The sequence below is a fragment of the Wyeomyia smithii genome, chromosome 2 (genome assembly GCF_029784165.1).
Source record: "Wyeomyia smithii strain HCP4-BCI-WySm-NY-G18 chromosome 2, ASM2978416v1, whole genome shotgun sequence".
Lineage (NCBI taxonomy): Eukaryota > Metazoa > Arthropoda > Insecta > Diptera > Culicidae > Wyeomyia > Wyeomyia smithii.
In genome coordinates this window covers 135,877,605-135,897,194 of record NC_073695.1, presented here as the reverse complement: position 1 = coordinate 135,897,194, position 19,590 = coordinate 135,877,605, and the positions used below count along the sequence as shown (strand labels likewise).

The following is a 19,590-nucleotide window of genomic DNA, read 5'->3' as shown; positions in this document are numbered from 1 at the left end:
TGCACACTTGCAGGGTTTAAAAAAAATCAGACCTTTTTGCAGGTTTCAAATGTTTCTTTAAATTTTAAATTTATATTACTCGAATATGTTGAAATCAGTTCGCACAGGTTTGCCGAATTTGATGTTACCGTTTTTTGTCAGTGCTTCGTGATTTAGGCGACGGGAAAAACAGCTTGAAATTTTTGCTGGTTAATATGGCATCTCTGTTCTCGATTCACATTACCCCCTCTGTTTCTTCAACGTTGTTTCGTAGATGATAGTGAAATTTTAGAACCAACGAGAAAAATTGAACGCGTGTACGATCCCACGATCGCATTTTTTTTTGTCTAAGATGGCACGCAAAAGGACCGGTGGTGTGCAGAAACGAGTTTTGAAAAAGGCTGCGAACAAAAACGCCAGTTTCGTGCTGGAAAGTATTGCGGAGTTAAAGGTAAAAGTATGTTATTTTTCAGGCTATAATATAACCTCAAAAATCATTTAGGATACTATCCCTCAACAATCACCAGCTAAAAAAAGGATTCAAGAAAATGTGGAGAAATCGTTTGATATTCAACCAGGACTGTCTGATATACCCATGGTTATGATCTCCGATAAAATCAATACCAATGATTTTTCTGGAAGTTCGCCATCACAACCCCGGACATACAGCAGAAAACATCGCTCATCGAAGAAATTATGCATGAATGGGACTCTGATGAATTAGATTTAAACACAAACGGATCTGTGGTTAAAAACGGCCTCTCGAGTCATAGCATTGATCTTTCTGAGCAGGAAAATGTGCAGCCTGGTTCGCGTTCAGAGGACGTCATTGTCAGTCTTCTACCTGGTACATTATTCATATCTATAAAAACAATTAATTATTCTACAAATCTTTTCGATTTTTATATTGTATCTATGGAATAGCTAAAGAAGTTGAAAAGTACAAGCTGTTGTCAGAGAACTTAAAGAAGGAGATCGACATGTTGAAGGAAAAGAACGCTAAATTAGAAGCCCAGAATGAGAAATTTTTGGAATGCTTGACGTCGAAAATTTTACCTGTTCCAGAAAAACCTTTTGCGGAGGAAGAAGGGTTTCTTGACTGCGAAACTCTGACAAAACTGTCCTTTGAAGCGGGTGATAGCGATTATACATTTGTAAAGTTTCTCATGATGAAACTGTGGCCTGAAGGATTTATCGGGCGTTCAGTGACAGGTCGCCCATCCAATAATCCCTCTGGTCGCTCAAAGAACGTCAATAGTATCCGAACTGGAAGTGGATCATTGAAGGAAGCAACCGATGGTGTAACTGAGAGACGCAGTGAGCGTGAGGCGTTGGAAAAAGTGAAAGTGGATTTCATAATAAGTATGTTTCTTGCAATAAAATGTTTTCTAATATTTCTTACATATTTTTTTTTCTAATAACAGATCGTCTCTATGAACGACGCATTTTTTTGCGCGATGATGTATCAACTGCAAAATCTGTCTCCAACAGCGGAAAACGTACAATGACTCGAGTTATCGCAAATGCTTCTAGAAAATATTTTTTTTTTAGATTCTCAGTAAAGCTAGTTTAATTTTAATTTGTTGTTAAGGTTCATTTTTTGTTTTATTTTGTAATGTTATTCGACATAAGTTGTTTTTTTTTTAATATTTTCTTAATGATACAATAAATACTAATAAACGATTATGTACCTAACTTTTTTTTCATATTAGTTCTGCATTCAATATCAATAACTCAACGAGCTATTGAATATAACAAAATATTTAGTTATTGGAATATCAAAATGATAACATAATATGTAATATAGAATATAAATTTGAATTCCATAACTTGTTATGCAGTTGTTATTCATGATAACGCAGTAAGTTATCTCTATGATTTCAACTGCATAATTTTTGGTTATCATTTCTGTTATGTTGGCTGTTAAGTCAGCCAAGTTGGTAGCATGTTTAGTTATTTATTACATGATAACCGGATACCACATCATGCTATCATTTTGTTGTTCAACTTTAGTGAGGCACATGATGGCTAGGTTTATTTTAATAAACATCGTGGAAATTTGGTGCAGAGGACGGGTATATTTGTTTATTCTTATTTGGTGTGTACAATGGCATGTTGTATGGTGTGTTCGTTTTCAGGTGTGACATATCCGCATAAGAAGTGCTATATTGTCCAACGACGTGAGAGTTAAGATTGTCGCATACCTGATGTCGATTCTGTGATTTTACCTGGTTGTGATGGGCAATTGGCTTTGGTGGTACTGGAGGCGGAGGATTTCTTAATGGTGCTGGTAACTGTGTGTATCGACTTTGACTCGTCTGCACCTGCGACTGGATCGGTGGTCCAGATGGCCGCTCTCTAATTTCCTCTCCACCGTACAATGGTCCCTCGACATTCTGCCATCCTGCTGGAAATGTTTCCGAAGCTATTTCCTGCTGCTCGTTAAGTGGTTTCGAAACGTTGATTGTAGAATGCGCTGGCTGGAACTGAAACGGCTACGGTTTGAAATTTACCTGCTCTGAGTGCACTACTTGATTATTTCGTTGCGTTGTCATAAGTTGCGACTGCAATGGTAGACCAGCATACGGTAGGCTAGAATTAGATAGCTCTGGTGGAAAATGCGGTTTGATGGAGAAAATCGATTTTTCCTGCTGTTGGGGTTTAGTAACAGGAGTACATTTCGGTTTTGTTCCAAGTTGTTGTGATGTTTTCTGAGGAGGTACATAAGGAAACAGTCCTAACGGATTAATAGACGTCTGGACGGTGCTACTTGACATTAGTAAATCTGAGGAGGAACTTGACACGTGAAGAGAAAGTTGTTAGCTTGTGGTTGTGTTTGAATTACACGATCGGACGCTGAGGTGGAGATTCCTTCTGTTGCTGACACTCCTCGTGTCGACGGGACAACGGTTGGGATAACATTTCCGGAAACCGTTTCCATTGCCTTGGTAGTGCTTAGCCAGTCTCTCACTCTCGAAATGCCACTCCGACTTGTTCGGTGGCTTTTCTCGCTGTTACCGTCGAAATCTTCCGGTAGTAATTCTAGCATTACGCGATTTTTTTTGTCCAAGTAGTCTTTATGGAGGCTTTCCATTTTTCTTCGATCCTCTTCCTTCTTTTCCTTTTCTTTTCGCAGTGCCTCCTTTTTCATCGCTTCTTCCTGCTCTTGAATTTTGCTCTCTAGCAGCAGAGCTACCATCCTAAATGACTCTTCTTTTGCATGCCTCGCCTTTTCTTTCCGAAGAATCTCTAATTTCAAATTCTCCTCTTTCTCTCGGAGAAGATTTTCGTCTTATATCTGCTTTGAAGCATTTTTTCCGTGAAACTTTTCTCCTCTTCTAAAAGCCGTAATTCGCGTTCGGCTCGCGCTACTTCTATGCTCGAAGATGTTGATCGTTTGGACTTGATACTGGCTGCTACGGTTACTTCAGGTTGCATGCAAGTGTTACTGCGGAAATCACGTTGCGAAATCGATTCATCTACCCTAGCACAAGTGTAATGGTACCATAGTACACAAGATTCGCACTGCACCATATCTTCTATGGAATCGGGTTCACTGCAAGCGTTGCAGTTACGAGGAGTCGAACTGTTGAGGTTAGGTGAGTCACTCCGCATGGAATCCGTTTCGACGTTTGGCATCTTCTACAGGAGAATTTAGTGCAATTTCGATAATAACGACGTATGCAAGATCCAAATAAAATCTTGAAGATTATTGGAACTTTTGTTACACCGTTTTCGGTCTCCGAAAGCAAACGCGTTTCACGTATATTGCGTAGGCTTCAAGCTATAAATTTTATTTAGCATTAATTATTTGAGTAATCCTTCACCAAAATATTGTCTTACATTTTAGTTCGATTGTAGTGTAACAAAGGTAATTGTGATTTTAACAACTTATTTAATATGTAATTTTAATTATTCGTTAACGCTTTTTAATATGTTCTGTGTAACGTGTGCTCCCTCCAACTAACCAGTATAAAGTATCTAATGTCTAATGTGCAAGTGTATCGTGTCAACTGTCTATTGTGTCAGTGCCCCTGTCACTATGGTGTCTGTCGCTGAATCTAGGGAAGGGTTGCCGTTCTAGCGGTGGTTGCTCGAACACTTCTTAAATCACTATTTAGAGTCGAAATTATTTCAACTATCATTATAATACTGACAAGGATTTAGTTTACCATCCTAAGGAGATTACGCTGTCAGTCGTCGCTATTAATTGAAAACATTTATTTCTATGTAGAGCACTTTTGACGTAGAATACGTCTTACTGAAACATATACAGGGACCCTACTTCAATACAGGGATCCAATTTCAAAACCGACAACATCGAGAGCGTCACGGAAATTGTACAATTTCAAACGTTTTAAACTCAGTCAGTTTCCCACCGATTTCTGTAATTTTCGCAGCAATCGATTGGAAAATCATTTAAGCACCAGTCCAAAAGAAAAATTGTAAACTGGTTATTAAAACTATTGTACTATTGAAAATTGTTGAACATTGTTGAACAACAATTGTCGACTTTTGATTGGTCGCTTGCTGCCTTTCCCTAAAAAGGACGACAGAATGGAGTACCTAGTTAGTCGGGAATGCACTCTTTGGGCTATATAAGAGACTGTTTCTCCTCAAGCAAATCAGTTAGCAGCAGGCAGCAGCAGCGGACATCAACACCGATGGCAGTAGGCGAAGGCAGCGTGGATCAGCAGCAACGGCGGCGGTGGTAGTGGTTAGCTGCATTTCCTGCCTCTTTCAGTTCGGAGGGAACTTCGATCTGAGTTGGACCCCACCAGCGGTAATCAAATTCAGATATCGTTGGGTGAATAGAACCCGTACCACAAAAGATCAAAATAATGGTCGCAGTGGTCCAAATCTTACAAAGAAAGAATACAACCCGAAACTGAAAACAGACTCGCCCTGCCAGGTGGTTTGAGAAGCCACCATCATCCAGAGTATGTATATATAAACTGTGTGCATATAACGTGTGTGAATAGCTATAGCGTGTGTCGCTAGCTATATAAGGTGTGTGGCTAGCATGCGTGGCTTGGTATATAGCGTGTGTGGCTAGTGTGCGTGGTTTGCTATATAGCGTGTGTGGCTTATTGTATAGCGTGTGGCTAGCGTGCGTGGCTTGCTACATAGCATGTGGCTAGCGTGTGTGGCTTGCTATATAGCTTGTGGCTAGCGTGCGTGGCTTGCTATATAGCGTGTGTGGCTTGCGTGCGTTGCTTGCTATATAACGTGTGTGGTTTGCGTGCGTGGCTTGCTATATAGCGTGTGTGGCTTGCTATATAGCATGTATGACTTGCTATATAGCGTGTGTGGCTTGCGTGCGTGGCTTGCTATATAGCGTGTGAATGTCTTTAGCGTATCTATGCATGTTTATAGCGTGCGTGGCTAGTAGCATAACGATTAAAATTTTTATGTATAATTGCAAATAAATCACCTCATGTTGAATTTAACTATAACTGTAAATCATTCAGAACTAAATAAAAAAATTGTCATGTTGAAAAAAATCATTCAGTTGTCAATAAATGGCATTGACAAACACAATTAAACTCTTTTGACTTCAGCTAAGCCTCAAAGTTTATCTGAAGAATTTTTGAGGTAGTGAGCCAGAATCACATAATTTTTCGCTCAAGTCTTACTATTTGCAGTAATCAGTTGTAAAATTATCTACGCTATCGTGAAATTGTTATTTGAACTGTTATACTATAGATGGGGAATGCACTATTTGCCCTCGCTAATAGCCTCTTCGTAGACAGCCTCAAAACAATTCAATTTCATTCTTTTTTTGGATACGGCAATATGTGAAACCGCATAGCTGCACATAGATTTTGCTGTTGTTCATTGTCAAAAAGTTAACTCTGCGTTCGTGTCTTCTAAACAACCTCTTCAACTTTCTAAGTTACATAGAAGTGCTCAAATGCTCGATTTTGAAATTTTGAAGGCCGGGAAATGAACGAATTGATTAACTGCGTCAGTATCTCTTGACGAATGTCAATTAAAAATGACTTTAAGCCAAGGTTGCATATTCAATTTCGGGGTGTCAATTCCATTAAATTTGCCGCGTGCCGATAACTCGCTCCACAAGTATAATTTTTTAACTTGATGTACGACAAACTTGCAGTCCTAAAGTAAAGCTACAAGTTTGTTGGAGAAAGAAATGCTCTAACTCTTGTGCCTAAAGTGTGAGAGTCCATTTTCAGCGGGATGCTCAGCAAATATTCGCGGTGAATATTATAATATTCACCGCGAATATTGACTGAATATTGGCATATATCAAGATGGCTTGACAAGATATTTTTTTTTAATTCTTTTATCACCAATATTTAGTGATTAATTTGTGAGTTCGAAATCCAATTTGTGGTAATTTGTGGTTAAGAGGTTTCCGAAAAATTTTCAAAAAACTGAGTCAAGCCATCTTGAGACATGATTTTTCTTCAAATGAATCGTACAACGATGATGTATACATCAATCGAAAGCTTCCAATTTGTGGTTCACGAAAATGTACTTTTTGTAGGTATATTTCATAGTAAAATATTGAAAAACAATCATTTTAATGTTTCGACATTGTTTATCTCCTTTGTTCACACCGACCGTCAGTGGCGTTGGTGGATGGTAGTACTGATCTCTACCAACCGTAGCGCTTGTGTGTGGCTCTAGAAAATATCGACAGTCGTTAGCTTAAAAAACTGTCAATTTGTTTTATTTTGATCATTATCGTCGTTGTCGTTTGCGCAACTAGTGACTTCAGTGTTTGTCAAAAATAGGCTTAATTGGAGGTGATATAATGAAGATCGATATTGGAGCATACTTTTCATCGGTTTCATCGCTGTGGCAGCACACACAATCGTGGTTGTAGCGAACGCGACAAACAAATGCCCAGGATGTGCCGCCAATGTCGTATTACCCGCGTACCATGGCAGCTGAGCGGCACTCCGGCTGCTGAAGGACGGCGCTAGTAACTATGCCGTGAAACCAATTGAGGATATGCTGAGCCATGATTTTAAGCAGTACAACTTGTTACCACCAGAAAATGTTTGAGCAAGGAAATGCCCAGTTTCAATGTTGAGGAAAACCGAGTAGAGTTTCCGAGTTCGCGTATCATGCTTAAGTTCAAAAAGCGCAAAAAATACGACACAATGCCTTTGAACTTGCGTTGGTTTGAGGAAGAAGCCGAAGCCAAAATGGGAGGAACAAGTGTGTAGCCCGCAAACTAGTTGAGCCACCTGTAGCAGTTGATCTTACTAAAGTGACTTTAGCCGCTAGTAGCAGATCAGCAGTGACTAGCGCTGTTAGTGCCCCTCCAACCAACGGCACCCAACAAGGAAGCGGATTTGCGAAGGAAAAGAGGAAGAACAAGGCTGTCAGAGCTGGAGATGCGGCCACTGATTAAAGTTCAAAAAAAAAAACGACGGACACTAATAAAAAAACCGTAGGCACCACAGCTGAGTTTCTTTTACGTCCCTGAAGCTTAACCTTCCTATCCCTTGTTTGTCGGCCGCGGACTCCCAGTTGTGCACCACTGCTCAACGCGATTTGTTACCATCGTCTAATTAAGAGTGATACAGTTGTTGATGCATAGTTTTAAATCGATTTTATTCATAACTTAAGAGTCAACTATACTATTTCATTAATGAGATTAATCTAATCAGTTTTGATTCGTTAAATGTTTGCTTTTCTTCTTATCTTGAAGCGATTTTGAATGTTATTTGCGCCAATTAATTTTATTGTAAGAGGAACTTTCAACTGAATGTTGCTATATAAATATTCTATTTAGTATAAAATGCTTTACAAACATACCTATTAGCTAGCGTGAGGAGAAAAGCGAAACACAAATGTACGAATAATGAATTTTAAAATGTGTTGTTGAAATTGCAGCATTTTCTCTGTACTACTGCTCATGTTACAGAAATAGCCAGGGTTCCGTATTTGCGGGAGAATGAAGTTTGTTCTTAACCGTTCCATAACTATTGTTGTCCACTCGTGACCGACGAATCTCTCGTCAATCCTTGTAACAGTAACGTTGGCACGCATTTTGACCACATCCATCGTAAACCGTATCGCTAGAATTATATCCGTGGTATCGGCGATACTGCTAGCAAATCACCACTCGAGACCTACTGCAATTGAAAGATTTTGCGTCAAATTAATTTTAATTCGCGTCTGAATATAACTTACTATCGCTGAAGGTGAAAATTATTGATCCAATGTTAAAGTTTACAAACAAACGAATGCCTCCTAATGTCAAATTCGATTCTGCTGTATCGCTGAACTAGAGCTACACTTTGGCATTACAACTGATTTTTTTGGTTTTCGCACAACACCAGCTTTACTTTCTTTTCTGTCCCGTGTAGCACGCAAACGAAAACGAAAGCACCAGCAACAGAAAAAGTTAGTTGAGTGTAGCATATTTTGACTGTTCGTTTTCAGCTGTAGAGTCGGAGTAAGCGCCACAGCGCCACCGCATACACGGTTAGGGTCAAAACCCATTAATGGATAAAATTTTACCCATTTTTTAATTGAATTGAAGTTACCTAATTATGAGTACGAAAACTACCTGCTTTTGAGTTGAGTTGAAACTGGTAAAAAAAAACCTATGATGGAATAATACGGCTTACCTATCTGAGTGAAATATTCTAGGTTGCGTTCATTATGAAATTGGTAGTTTCCTTCGATCCCTTTCATCAAGAATGTTCGTCATGACCTTACCAGCGCTATCAAGAAAGAAACAGTGGTGAAATCACCAGTGTTTTTATGTACGAGTACAAAAAGTTTTTGGGTAGAATTTGGTTTGCTTTGAAACACTCATAGTGAATGAAGCATCTTAAATGATTAGCGAATAGTAAGGTTTGTGATTTTTGAATTCGAAAATCTCCATAGTCTAATGCAAATTCTGTTTTTTGTAGCACTCTTTGCGAAGCAAAACCAACCGCGCGGAAAGTGATATCGCCTACGGGCAGATAACTAGAAAAACTAAAGAAGAATATCAAAGCGGCCCAACACAGCAAATTTGTTACTTGTTTCAGAACAATTTCATTTCAGGATTTGTTTATTAACCCTTTCAGATTCAATTAAGTTATCAAAAGCCTATGGGAAAACACAAGATCGTATCAATTTATGTTATTTGTATCTCCTATTAACAGAATTTTGTAATTCTTTAGCTATGCTCTTCTGATCAGATAAGCTATCAGATGGAAGAAGTGTTGAAGAAGAAGAAGTGCTTTAGCGACAATACTTTTCACCCAGTTTGTAGCTCACACCAGATTACATTTAAGTACTCAATAATATCGAGTTGAGTTGAAAGAACTTCATTTTGGGTAATTTCAATCAACTCTGGATACTATTTTTAAATCCAATACGGTGACTTCCAGTTTTCAGAAATCGAAATGATGCATATATGCCAGAAATAGATCCCTGACGACATTCTTCAATCCGAAGTGGCAACTTAAAATCTGGAGTTGCAACGTCAAATTGCTAGAAAATAGCCAAAAAGATTATTCCGGAATCGCTATGATACCCAGAGATCGGAAATCAAATCCAGCCGCCTTTTTCAAATCTAAAATGGCGATATCCGGTTTCTGAAAATGACCGAATACTTCGGTGGTTTATTGGTTGTTTTTGACGCCAAATCCAAGATGGCAATTTCCGGTTTCTGGATAACAGCCAACGATGATTTGTGGAAGTTATTGACATAAACATATTGATACAAGAGAATCCATCGTAATCTTATCGACTATCATTCCAAAAATTATTAAAAAGGAGCAGTTTATTTCGAATTTATCCCTTGCAATCGTTCTCACATGCAATAATGTAAGCCATGTAACAAACAGCCTTATGCAGTTATACCTCATTCAAATTCAAATTAATGACTTTTACGGATACTATTGATTTGGCTGAATCTGAAATATAGGGCCCAACGTTTATTTTACTTTTAAGTTTATTTTATTTTATGTTAGATATAGTTTTTTACCACCCAAATATTAGTAAATTATCTTGAATCGAAAAAATCGATTTCTATTTGTTTACATTTGGCACCATCATCCTTTTCCACGTGCTGCTTGATTAAAGCTCAAGACAATACTGAATATATCCCTGGCTAAAGAAATATGCCAGAATTTCCAAAAACTTTTATTACAAATGAAAACACATAATGGTTTCTACCACATAAAGGTTTGGGTTTAAATGTTCTCTTTATGTGCATGTAAAGAAATGTAAATTTAAACGCGATTGTTTAACTGCATGGCAATGCTATATGTTTAAAATTATGGCACATTTGAGAGATATAGTGTGGTCATAGGCTAAGAGGCGCAGCAACGGGGGCCGGGTATCAGCTAGTTGCTTATAAAAACAAACGAAAAAGGTTACTTTTGAATTTTGAGTGCTATTTACACCGTGTCCAATATATTCTCATACATTTTTTTGTATCATTATTATGATAAATTGGTAGCACATATGCACAAATATGTATTGGTGTAATTCTGTACCATGTTCACACAGACAGTTCGTTAAGTGTCCATTGTTTATCGACGATGAAACGATTTCGTGCCGAAGTGATAAACAGGTTTTTGGAAGGTGAGCGCCCAGGCCATATTTTCAAAAGCTTGAAAAACCTGGGAGTAAAGCGTGATTATGTCTATCGGACCATTAGAAGGTACCGAGACACTTCCTCACTGGATGACCGGAAAAGATCCGGTCGGCCACGTTCAGCTAGGACTAAGCGAGTGGTTAAGATCGTAAGAGAACGAATTCGACGAAAATCGCACCGCTCTGTACGTAAAATGGCCGCTGATCTTAATGTGTCCAAATCAACCATACACAACGTGCTGAAACAAGACCTGAGATGCCAAGCTTTCAAAAAACGTAAAGTTCACGGAGTATCAGCAGCTTCGAAGACAAAAAGGTACGAAAGAACTACTCTCCTACTATCGCGGCGCGCCGGAAAAGAATTCATCTTTTCGGATGAAAAATTATTAATTCTGCAACAGTCTCACAATGTCCAAAATGAAAGACTGTGGGCCTACTCTTCGCAGAATATCCCGGACAGTGACAGAAACGTGCCTCTGTTCTAAAGTGCCGCTTCAGTGATGGTTTGGGAAGGTATTTGCAAGCGAGGGAAGCTACCGCTTGTTTTCATTGGGAAAGGCGTTAAAATTAACACTATTTTTTACAAAATGGAAATTTTGGAGAAAGTTGTAAAGCCAAGCGTATATAGAATGTACGGAGAAGATCATTATGTGTTTCAACAGGATGGAGCACCCTCTCACACAGTGAATCTGGTTCAGAACTAGCGTCAGGAAAATTTGACCGACTTTTTGGCCAAGAATGAATGGCCTCACAGTTCACCAGATCTGAATCCCTTGGATTACTTCGTATGGTCATACATGTTGTCGAAGATAAACGAGCACAGGATATCTACATTGGCCCGATTCAAAGCCGTAATCCTTCGTATATGGGACGAAATGCCCATGGAAGTCGTTCGTGCCGCCTGCGACGGATTTCAGAAACGTTTAAGGCTCGTCAAAAGAGTTAAAAGTGGAGTTATTCCCAAACACTTGTTGTAGTTTATTAATAATATAGTACCTTTCAAATCGAACAATGATTAATAAATTCGGAACAGCTGTTGTAAAATAAATGTAGTTTCAATTTGTATGAGAATATATAAAGAATATATAAATTCACAAAACGGTGTTCATACCTGAGGATTTTATAAAAAAAATCACAGGAGGGTTGTGTGCAATGCAAAGCCACGACCGCAAGGTTGAAGTAGAATACTTTCACAAGAAAGAACCCGTCTGCTCACGTGTCAGTCATTTTTTCTAGCAAATAACCGTTGACTAATCCCACAAGGATTGATCATTTTTAATATCATAGTAAGGTGCTTGTCATGATTGGGGATTGATAGTTTTTAAATTTTGATTATGTGAAAAATTGATTTTTATGCAGATAATGAAAGTTTTTCGGCTGTCGTGCTCGTGACTGAAGGAAAAGATAATTCAGTACGTTCTGAGACATGGAGGTAAAGTAAAATTTATAACTTTTATAAATTTAAAAATGTAAATTAACTCATTAGGAAATAATAATGCTTCAATCAGGGTTTTATTTCATCCTGAAAAGGACAATTTGTTGTTCAATTCGAGGGGTAAGACAATGAGTAAATTTGAGGTTTTCCGAGTTTTTCTGAGGAAAACTGAAAAATAAAGAGCAAATCTGAGTAACTCTCGTGTCTCTGAAAATCCATCCTTAAACCTTTTTGCCACCGCGAATATATATATATGAATGTTACTCGGTCTCACCGCTCATATATTTTACTTGTTTTCAAGGTAATCGAAGATGTGAATCATCTGAAAATTTCGGAGTAATATTGAGTAAATTAGAGTTATTCCCAAGCATAAGAGTAACTCAGATTAAAGCTGTCTCGCCCCTCGGTTCAATTCAATATCGGATAATATGCCGATCACATCTTTGCGTTACTACTGACAGTGCGAATGAACTATTCCTTGTGATAAAATAAACAGTGAAAAGCTGATTTAACACTCAAAACTAGACGGCTCACATGTTGTCAAAATAAGTCAACTTTTCATTGAATGCATTTACTAGTGCCCGCTATCGCACAGAGATATTTCACTAAAGTGCCTCACTGCATCAGCTGCTATCGATGCTCATACCCGCTGCAACTGCTACGCTATCTGTAGTCATGCCACAGCTGTGACCGCTATACGCTGCCATTGGTATCCGCTGTTCCTGCATCAGCTGGCCCAGCTGCTATCGATGCTGAGATCCGCTGCAACTAGTGCGCTATCCATTGCTATGCCACAGCTGTAGTCTCTATCCGCTATCGCTGGTATCCACTGCACTGCTACTGCTGTTGCTAAGGAAGGACTGCTGTTGTCGCTGTCTAGAACTATTATAAGCGGCTTCGTTTTAACTCTTTTTTTAACTCAAAGTATATTTATTTATATTTTTATATGGTTACATATGGTTTACATTATAATTGTTTAGCCTTTTAAGGCCCTGCGTCTTTGTTCTTGAGGTTTACCGGTTACTTAATTCTATAGATTTACATTATTTGTGTAGAATTTTACAGTTCGTCCTTTATAGGACTTGTTTTAAATTGAAAAATAAATTTTTATAACCTGCTTAACTACGAATAACTAACTTAAAATAACTTAAAACTAAGGTACCAACTCACGAATGATCTGGTGAGGTGACCTGGCGCAGGACTCTCTGAACCTAGTCAACGATGTTGTTCTCCGTTCCTCCAGCACTTGAAGACCAGCCAGGCGATGGATCTCAGAGTTTCGTGTCCTCGGAGGGGTGTTTAGGATCATACGTAATATTTTATTCTGAACAAACTGAAGATAAGATGGTGGGTTTTAGCGCAGCCCTCCCAGACAGGCAAAGCGTACTCTATGACCGGTAAAATTATTTGCTTGTGAACGGCAAGCTTGTTGGTGAGGGAAACGGTGGATTTCCTATTGATGAGAGGATAGAGGGATTTGGTCAGTATGTTGTACTTGGTAACTGTTTTCTCTACGTGTGAACGAAATAGAAGCTTTTGGTCCAGAGAGAGACCATAAGAGACAACCTCATTCGACCATTCGATGGGAGTGTTATTGAGATGGACTCTCACATTGGCAGGCGGAACAAGTCGAGTTGATTTTGAATGCGGGAATATAATAGCCTGGGTCTTAGCTGCACTGGTGCAGATCTTCCAGCTGTTGAAATAGTCGGACAAAACATCCAGACCCTCCTGTAGTCTACGCGTCAAAGCTCTAATCACTCGACCTTTGTAGATAATGGAAGTGTAATCTGCAAACATAGACAGGATGCCACCACGCGGAAGGGGAGGAGCATCTGAGGTAAATATGTTGAACAGGATGGAACCAAGAAGGCTACTCTGTGGAACCCCATCATCTACTTTAAACGTATCAGAGGTAATGTTGTTGAGGAAGACCTGGAATGATCTGTTCGAAAGATAATTTTTGATAATCTTTACGAGGAAGATCGGAGAGTTGAATCGCTGCAGCTTGAACACCAGGCCATCATGCCAGACATTATCGAACGCCTTTTCGATGTCCAACAATACCATGGCAGATGTTTTACTAACGGACTTGTTCCGCCTTAGGATCTGAGTAACTCTAGTGAGTTGGTGAACGGTAGAGTGACCCTGCCCAAAACCGAACTGTTCTGGGAGGAAAATATTATTTTGGTTTACGAATTCCAGTAAACGACTAAGGATCAACTTTTCGAACAACTTCGAGATGCACGATACGGGCTGATGGGACGATAGTTTTTAGCGTTGGTAGGGTCCTTACCGGGTTTGTGGATAGGGATCCCTTTAGCTAACTTTCAGCGAGACGGATAATAGCTGAGCTCCAGACACTTATTAAAGTTCGCTGCCAGGTGTTCGAAAAATTCACGACTCAAGTTCTTCAGGTTCAGAGTTCAGAGAGTTACTCACCAGACTAGAAGCCGGTACATGTAGATCCCGTGCCAGGGATAATGCCTCATCGGTGGACTGAAGACACTAATCGACGTTTTCTGAGGATTCTAGCTGGACGCCCATATTGGAGATGAACAGGTCGATTGTTGTGTGTACTCTGGATCTGCTCAACCGGGTGGGAGCGGCTGGACCTAGGATGTTGTAGTGGCCTACGTTAAAGAGGATCAGGCCGTTTTGGTTGCGTCGACAGTTGCCCCAGATTTGGTGTTTTGCGTTGAGGTCACCCCCTGCCTCCGAGTCAATTTGATGATGTCGCTTCTTAGGTTCGTTGCCGACCCGTCCCTTACGTTGACTTGCTTGGGACAGTAGGCTGCGATGATGATAATGGGACCGACTCCAGTGGTTATTTCCAATCCCACGGCCTCGATGACTTTGAGTTGGAAACTCGGTAGCAGATGACAGCTTATTTCACGCCGAAGAGCAATAGCCACACCTCCTCCAGAAGAATATGCTCGATCCAACCGTACAAATCGGAAATCGGGAAGAAAAATGTTCACCTCAGGTTTGAGATGCGTCTCCGTGATGATTGCAATGTCTGTTTTGTGTACCTTGAGGAAGTCAACAAGCTCGTAATTCTTGTTCCTGATGAAGCAAGCGTTCCAGTTAGCAATCTTAATGATTTCACGGTCCATATTTGGAAGCGATCATCACCGCAGACTGCAGTTGTTCAGCTCTACTTTTGCAAGTGCGAAAAGTGTTGATGCAATTCACGACCAGTGAAACGTTTTGCTCCATGGTCAGCATGGGTTTGTTGTCAGTTGTGCCAGTTGCAGCTTGGGAGAAAATCATTGCGGACGAGTTCCCGTTGCTTCAGCATACGTAGAGGCAGCTGTGACTGGTTTGGTGGTTGGATTCAGCGTTAGCGGGGCGAACAAAGGTATGGGGTGCCAGCAGCCAATGGCAGGGAACTCCTTTGTGAAGTTTGGGGGAACCTTTCGGTTACCTGGTTGATTGTTGGTGGAGACCCACTTACGAATCTCGATGAAATCTGCGCGTTTCGGGCACGTTCTACTTCTGCTTTGTGGGCAGTCCCACAGTTGGCGCAGACCGGATCGGCGGTCTCCATCAGCTGGCAGGCATTGGGGGCGTGCGTTTGGCCACACTTGATGCAACGGTACGCCATTTTTAGTCGCGTTTCCAAACAGCAGACAGTTAGAGCATTGGGTGACGTCACGATGCACTGGTTTGTAGCGCTCCCAGGCTACGATGATGTGAAACTGTGCTCGGATGGACTGCAGGTCCGCCAGGTACGTTGAATTTTTCTCCAGGTTTACGAGATATAATTGATCACGGTACTTCCGAGTTTTGTTGTGCCGCGTCATCTTATGGATCTGGATTGGTTTGAGTCCTTTTGCCTCCAGTTTCTTCAACAGGGTGTCAACTTCCATGTCAGGAAGACCGCAGAGAACAACCTTGAGAGGTTTTTCTGCTTCGATGTCATGGGAGAAATATTCCACCTCGTGTTTCTGCAGTATCACTTGCACCGCCTTGTAATGATTCAACGACGGAACCATCAGGTTGTATCCCTTAGTGCACATGAGGATGGTGCATTTCAGTCCTTTTTCGATATAAAACACTATTGCTTCACGTAGGCCTTCCGGGAAACCTTTCACATAGAAAGGCGGGATTTTCTCCTTCTTCACTACTTCGGGATCCGTGGCGTTTTCCAGGACAGCGAATCTGTTGTTGGCCAGAAGCTTTTAACCGCGGGATCAGGCGTATTGTCAGGCCGAAGCCGTTTCCACGTACTGGAACTGGTGTTTGATTTACCCATATCAGGGTTCACTGTAGCGTCGGTTTCCAAAGCGAACACACAAACTTACGAACGAACGTATAAAGCGAACGGAGCAAAATTAACTACTTTACTGCTGAACACGCTAGCAGAAAATAATGATAATGATATAAGCGGCTTCGGCTGAAACAGGCTCTTATATAGGCCAAATAGCATATTTTAAATTGCAAGGTATATGATTCTGTCGACCGTGCTTGGGAAGCAATCATATAACAACCATTCAGAGGTCGAATTCTCCGTTTTGACAAGGCTTGATTATTTTCAATAATACAATAGTTTGAATAATATAATTACAATTATCTTTATTTGTGAAGAATCTTAGAAGATTTTCCAATCTATTGCTGCAAGAACGAAGGAAATCCATAGAATACTAACCGATTTATTAGCATTTGAAATTGGACATATTTTTCACTTTTCCGGTTTTAGATTTTCATTTCACAACCCTATGTTGCCGAACTTCCTGAGAAAAGTATTCTACTTCAAGAAGAAGCAACAAAAGTGATTCTGCTTGAATGTAAATTTAATACTTTTAGGAATATTTTTATAAAAACTCAATTATTACCTGTATCGGAAACTGGAACCGATGTTGCCATAATCTCAAGTGCATTGCGATTTACAGAAGTTTTTGGCGTGCCGCTTCTCACAAAAGTTAGCGATTAGCGTTACGAATGCCAAAATTTTAGCGACGCGCAAAGTTCGCTAATCAGCTAACTGAATATTAGCGAAATCGCTAACTGAATATTAGCGTCGTTAATTAGCGAATTAGCGACGCTAAAACTCAGTTAGCGTTTTAGCGATATCGCTTATTTTTGAGCTGGTTAGCGAACTGTTAGCGTCGCTTAAATTTTGCTTTTGAAACGTTAACCGCTAATTCGCTAAATTTTGTAGAGGAGCAGCAATAAAACTATTTACAAAAACTGCGAGTTGCTGATGGCGTACATATTGCTTCGAATAATGAACATACTCTATTACTGCGAAAGTTACTTTTGGGTCGTATATTCCGTTTAAACACTGTTAAATTGTCTCAATTGTACAGAATTCTCCTTTTTACGATACAAGTGCAAGTCAGTCTTTTTACCCTAGAATGGGGTACCAGTTTTTGTATTTACAACCCACAGGTGATTGGGCCGTGTCAAATAAATGTGAATAATTACTTTCACTAGTCAATACTGCAATATATACCGATTTTCTTGCGAACTTGTGTGCAGTTGTTTTCAAGTTTTTGTTTTGTTACAGAATAAGCCGGTCGAACTTACAGTCAACGACGTTCTTCATCCAAACTTTCGTCCCATCGCAAACTGCTGCTGCCTAAAAAGCTCCAGAAACAACAAGTACAACAAGTGCGCGGAAAACAGGATAAATCGGATAACATTGCCGCATAGGTATTGTATTTGTTAGTAATTTAAACGTTACTCGTTTCTATTCAATTTTTTACCGTTTCAGTTATTCTTGGAAAATAAAATAAATTTATCTGCTTATCTTGCTTCAAGTAAGATACTACCAGGCCGGAGGTGAAAATCAGAACACCTATTTTTCGACATGAATTATTATTATTCGATGTATAAATAAATTAAACTCGTGGTATGTGATTTGCACATCAAAATGCTATGCGGTTGTTTATCTGTTTAACATGTTTCTCTAACGATCCAATTTAATCAAGCAACTTTGAGGTTTTAGGTTTTCATAGTTAACCAAAGAATTCAGCACACGTAAATTATTTAAAATAAAACATACATATACATATAGGCACTTTTTTCAAGAATTTAGGCTTTGAATACATGGAACTTTGTCAGATTTTTTTCTTTTTATAAGCAGGTGTCAGTTTTTTCTTCGTCTCAGGGAACTCATTCAGGCGCCGTTTAGTCTATTCTCAAAGAGGGCAATTAACAGAGATTTCGCGCGCTATTGTTTTACGCCCGATATGGCTCTCTGGTTAGAGACTTCGTTTGTGTTTTTTCTTCACTTCACCAGTTTCCAGCGTTGTAATTTTTGTTTCCCGTACAATTGCCAACAATTTGCATTCGACGAAAGATTTGGCTTTGAGTTTTTAAATAGATTATTTGACACGGCACGATACAATTTATGTTTAACTGAGCCAAGTACATTTTTTTTTAATTCTAAATTAGCAGGGAAAAGAGGGAGGCCTTTTCTTTTCTTTATTCTCGCGGCCGACTACGAGCTAGTGGGGATTTAAGGGGAGAGGAGGGGTGTTACAATTTTGTTTTTAACTATACAGAATGTATTCATTTGTACGTGGCTAACCAGTGATGTTCTATTTGAGCAGTTTTGGTCTGAGGTATCTGCGTAAACATAGAGATGCCGAGTCTTCGTTTTAGTGTCTCCAGCCGGGTGTATCATTCTCTTTCAGTTTGTGACAGAAATTGTATTCTAGCAAATAGATAAAAGAAATCAATTTTTAATGCCAGCATTTTTTATAAACCCGTATAGCTGTGTCATGTACTGGAGATCACCGCTTCCCAGAATGTCTCTAACGGGTACGTTCGGTTGTTTTCCTCGGGCCCGAAGGGAATCTATAAGCTCAGACCTAACACCACAGTATTCGGTACACGGCCAAACAACATGTTCGATGTCATGGTAGCCATCGCCACAAACGCAGTGATTACTGTCTACAAGCCCTAAACGAAAGAGATGCGTGTTTAACGTGTAGTGATTGGACATAAGTCTGGACATCACGCGAATGAAGTCCCGACCTACATCCAACCCCTTGAACCATGCTTTCGTCGATACCTTAGGAAAAATGGAATGTAGCCACCGTCCCAGTTCATCTGAGTTCCATGATGATTGCCTACTGTTGAGTGTTCTCTGACGCAAAATGCTATAAAATTCATCATAAGCAATTGGTCTTTCATAAATATCGCCATCAATAGCACCCACCTTAGCTAAAGAGTCAGCCCTTTCGTTACCCGGAATCGAGCAATGAGAAGGGACCCACGCTAAGGTAACCCGGTAATTTTTATCTGTTAAAGCACTTAAAAACCGCCGTATTTTCCCCAGGAAATACGGGGTGTGCTTCACAGGCTTCATTGATCGCAGAGCCTCAATGGCACTGAGACTATCTGTAAAGATGAAATAGTGGTCTATGGGTAGGGTTTCGATGATTCCAAGAGAGTACTGAATAGCAGCAAGTTCTGCGACGTACACGGAAGCAGGAGCACCGAGTTTGTAGGAGGCGGTAAAATTTTCGTGGAAAACACCGAAGCCAGTGGACTCATCTAGAAAAGATCCGTCAGTGTAAAACCCTTTATCATAACTAACATGTTTAAACTTATTGGAAAAAATCTTAGGGATCTCTTGTGGGCGC

The 19,590-nt window shown here is 39.9% G+C and overlaps 1 protein-coding gene across 1 annotated transcript; it reads left to right on the top strand.

Annotated features, from left to right (window-relative positions):
- Positions 1-331: 331 nt before the first annotated feature.
- Positions 332-1,552, top strand: LOC129719946 (uncharacterized). The gene is made up of 5 exons (XM_055671355.1): positions 332-430; positions 482-577; positions 622-826; positions 904-1,341; positions 1,404-1,552. The coding sequence occupies exons 1-5, from the start codon at positions 332-334 to the stop codon at positions 1,550-1,552; spliced, it is 987 nt and encodes a 328-aa protein (XP_055527330.1).
- The last annotated feature ends 18,038 nt before the right edge of the window (positions 1,553-19,590 follow it).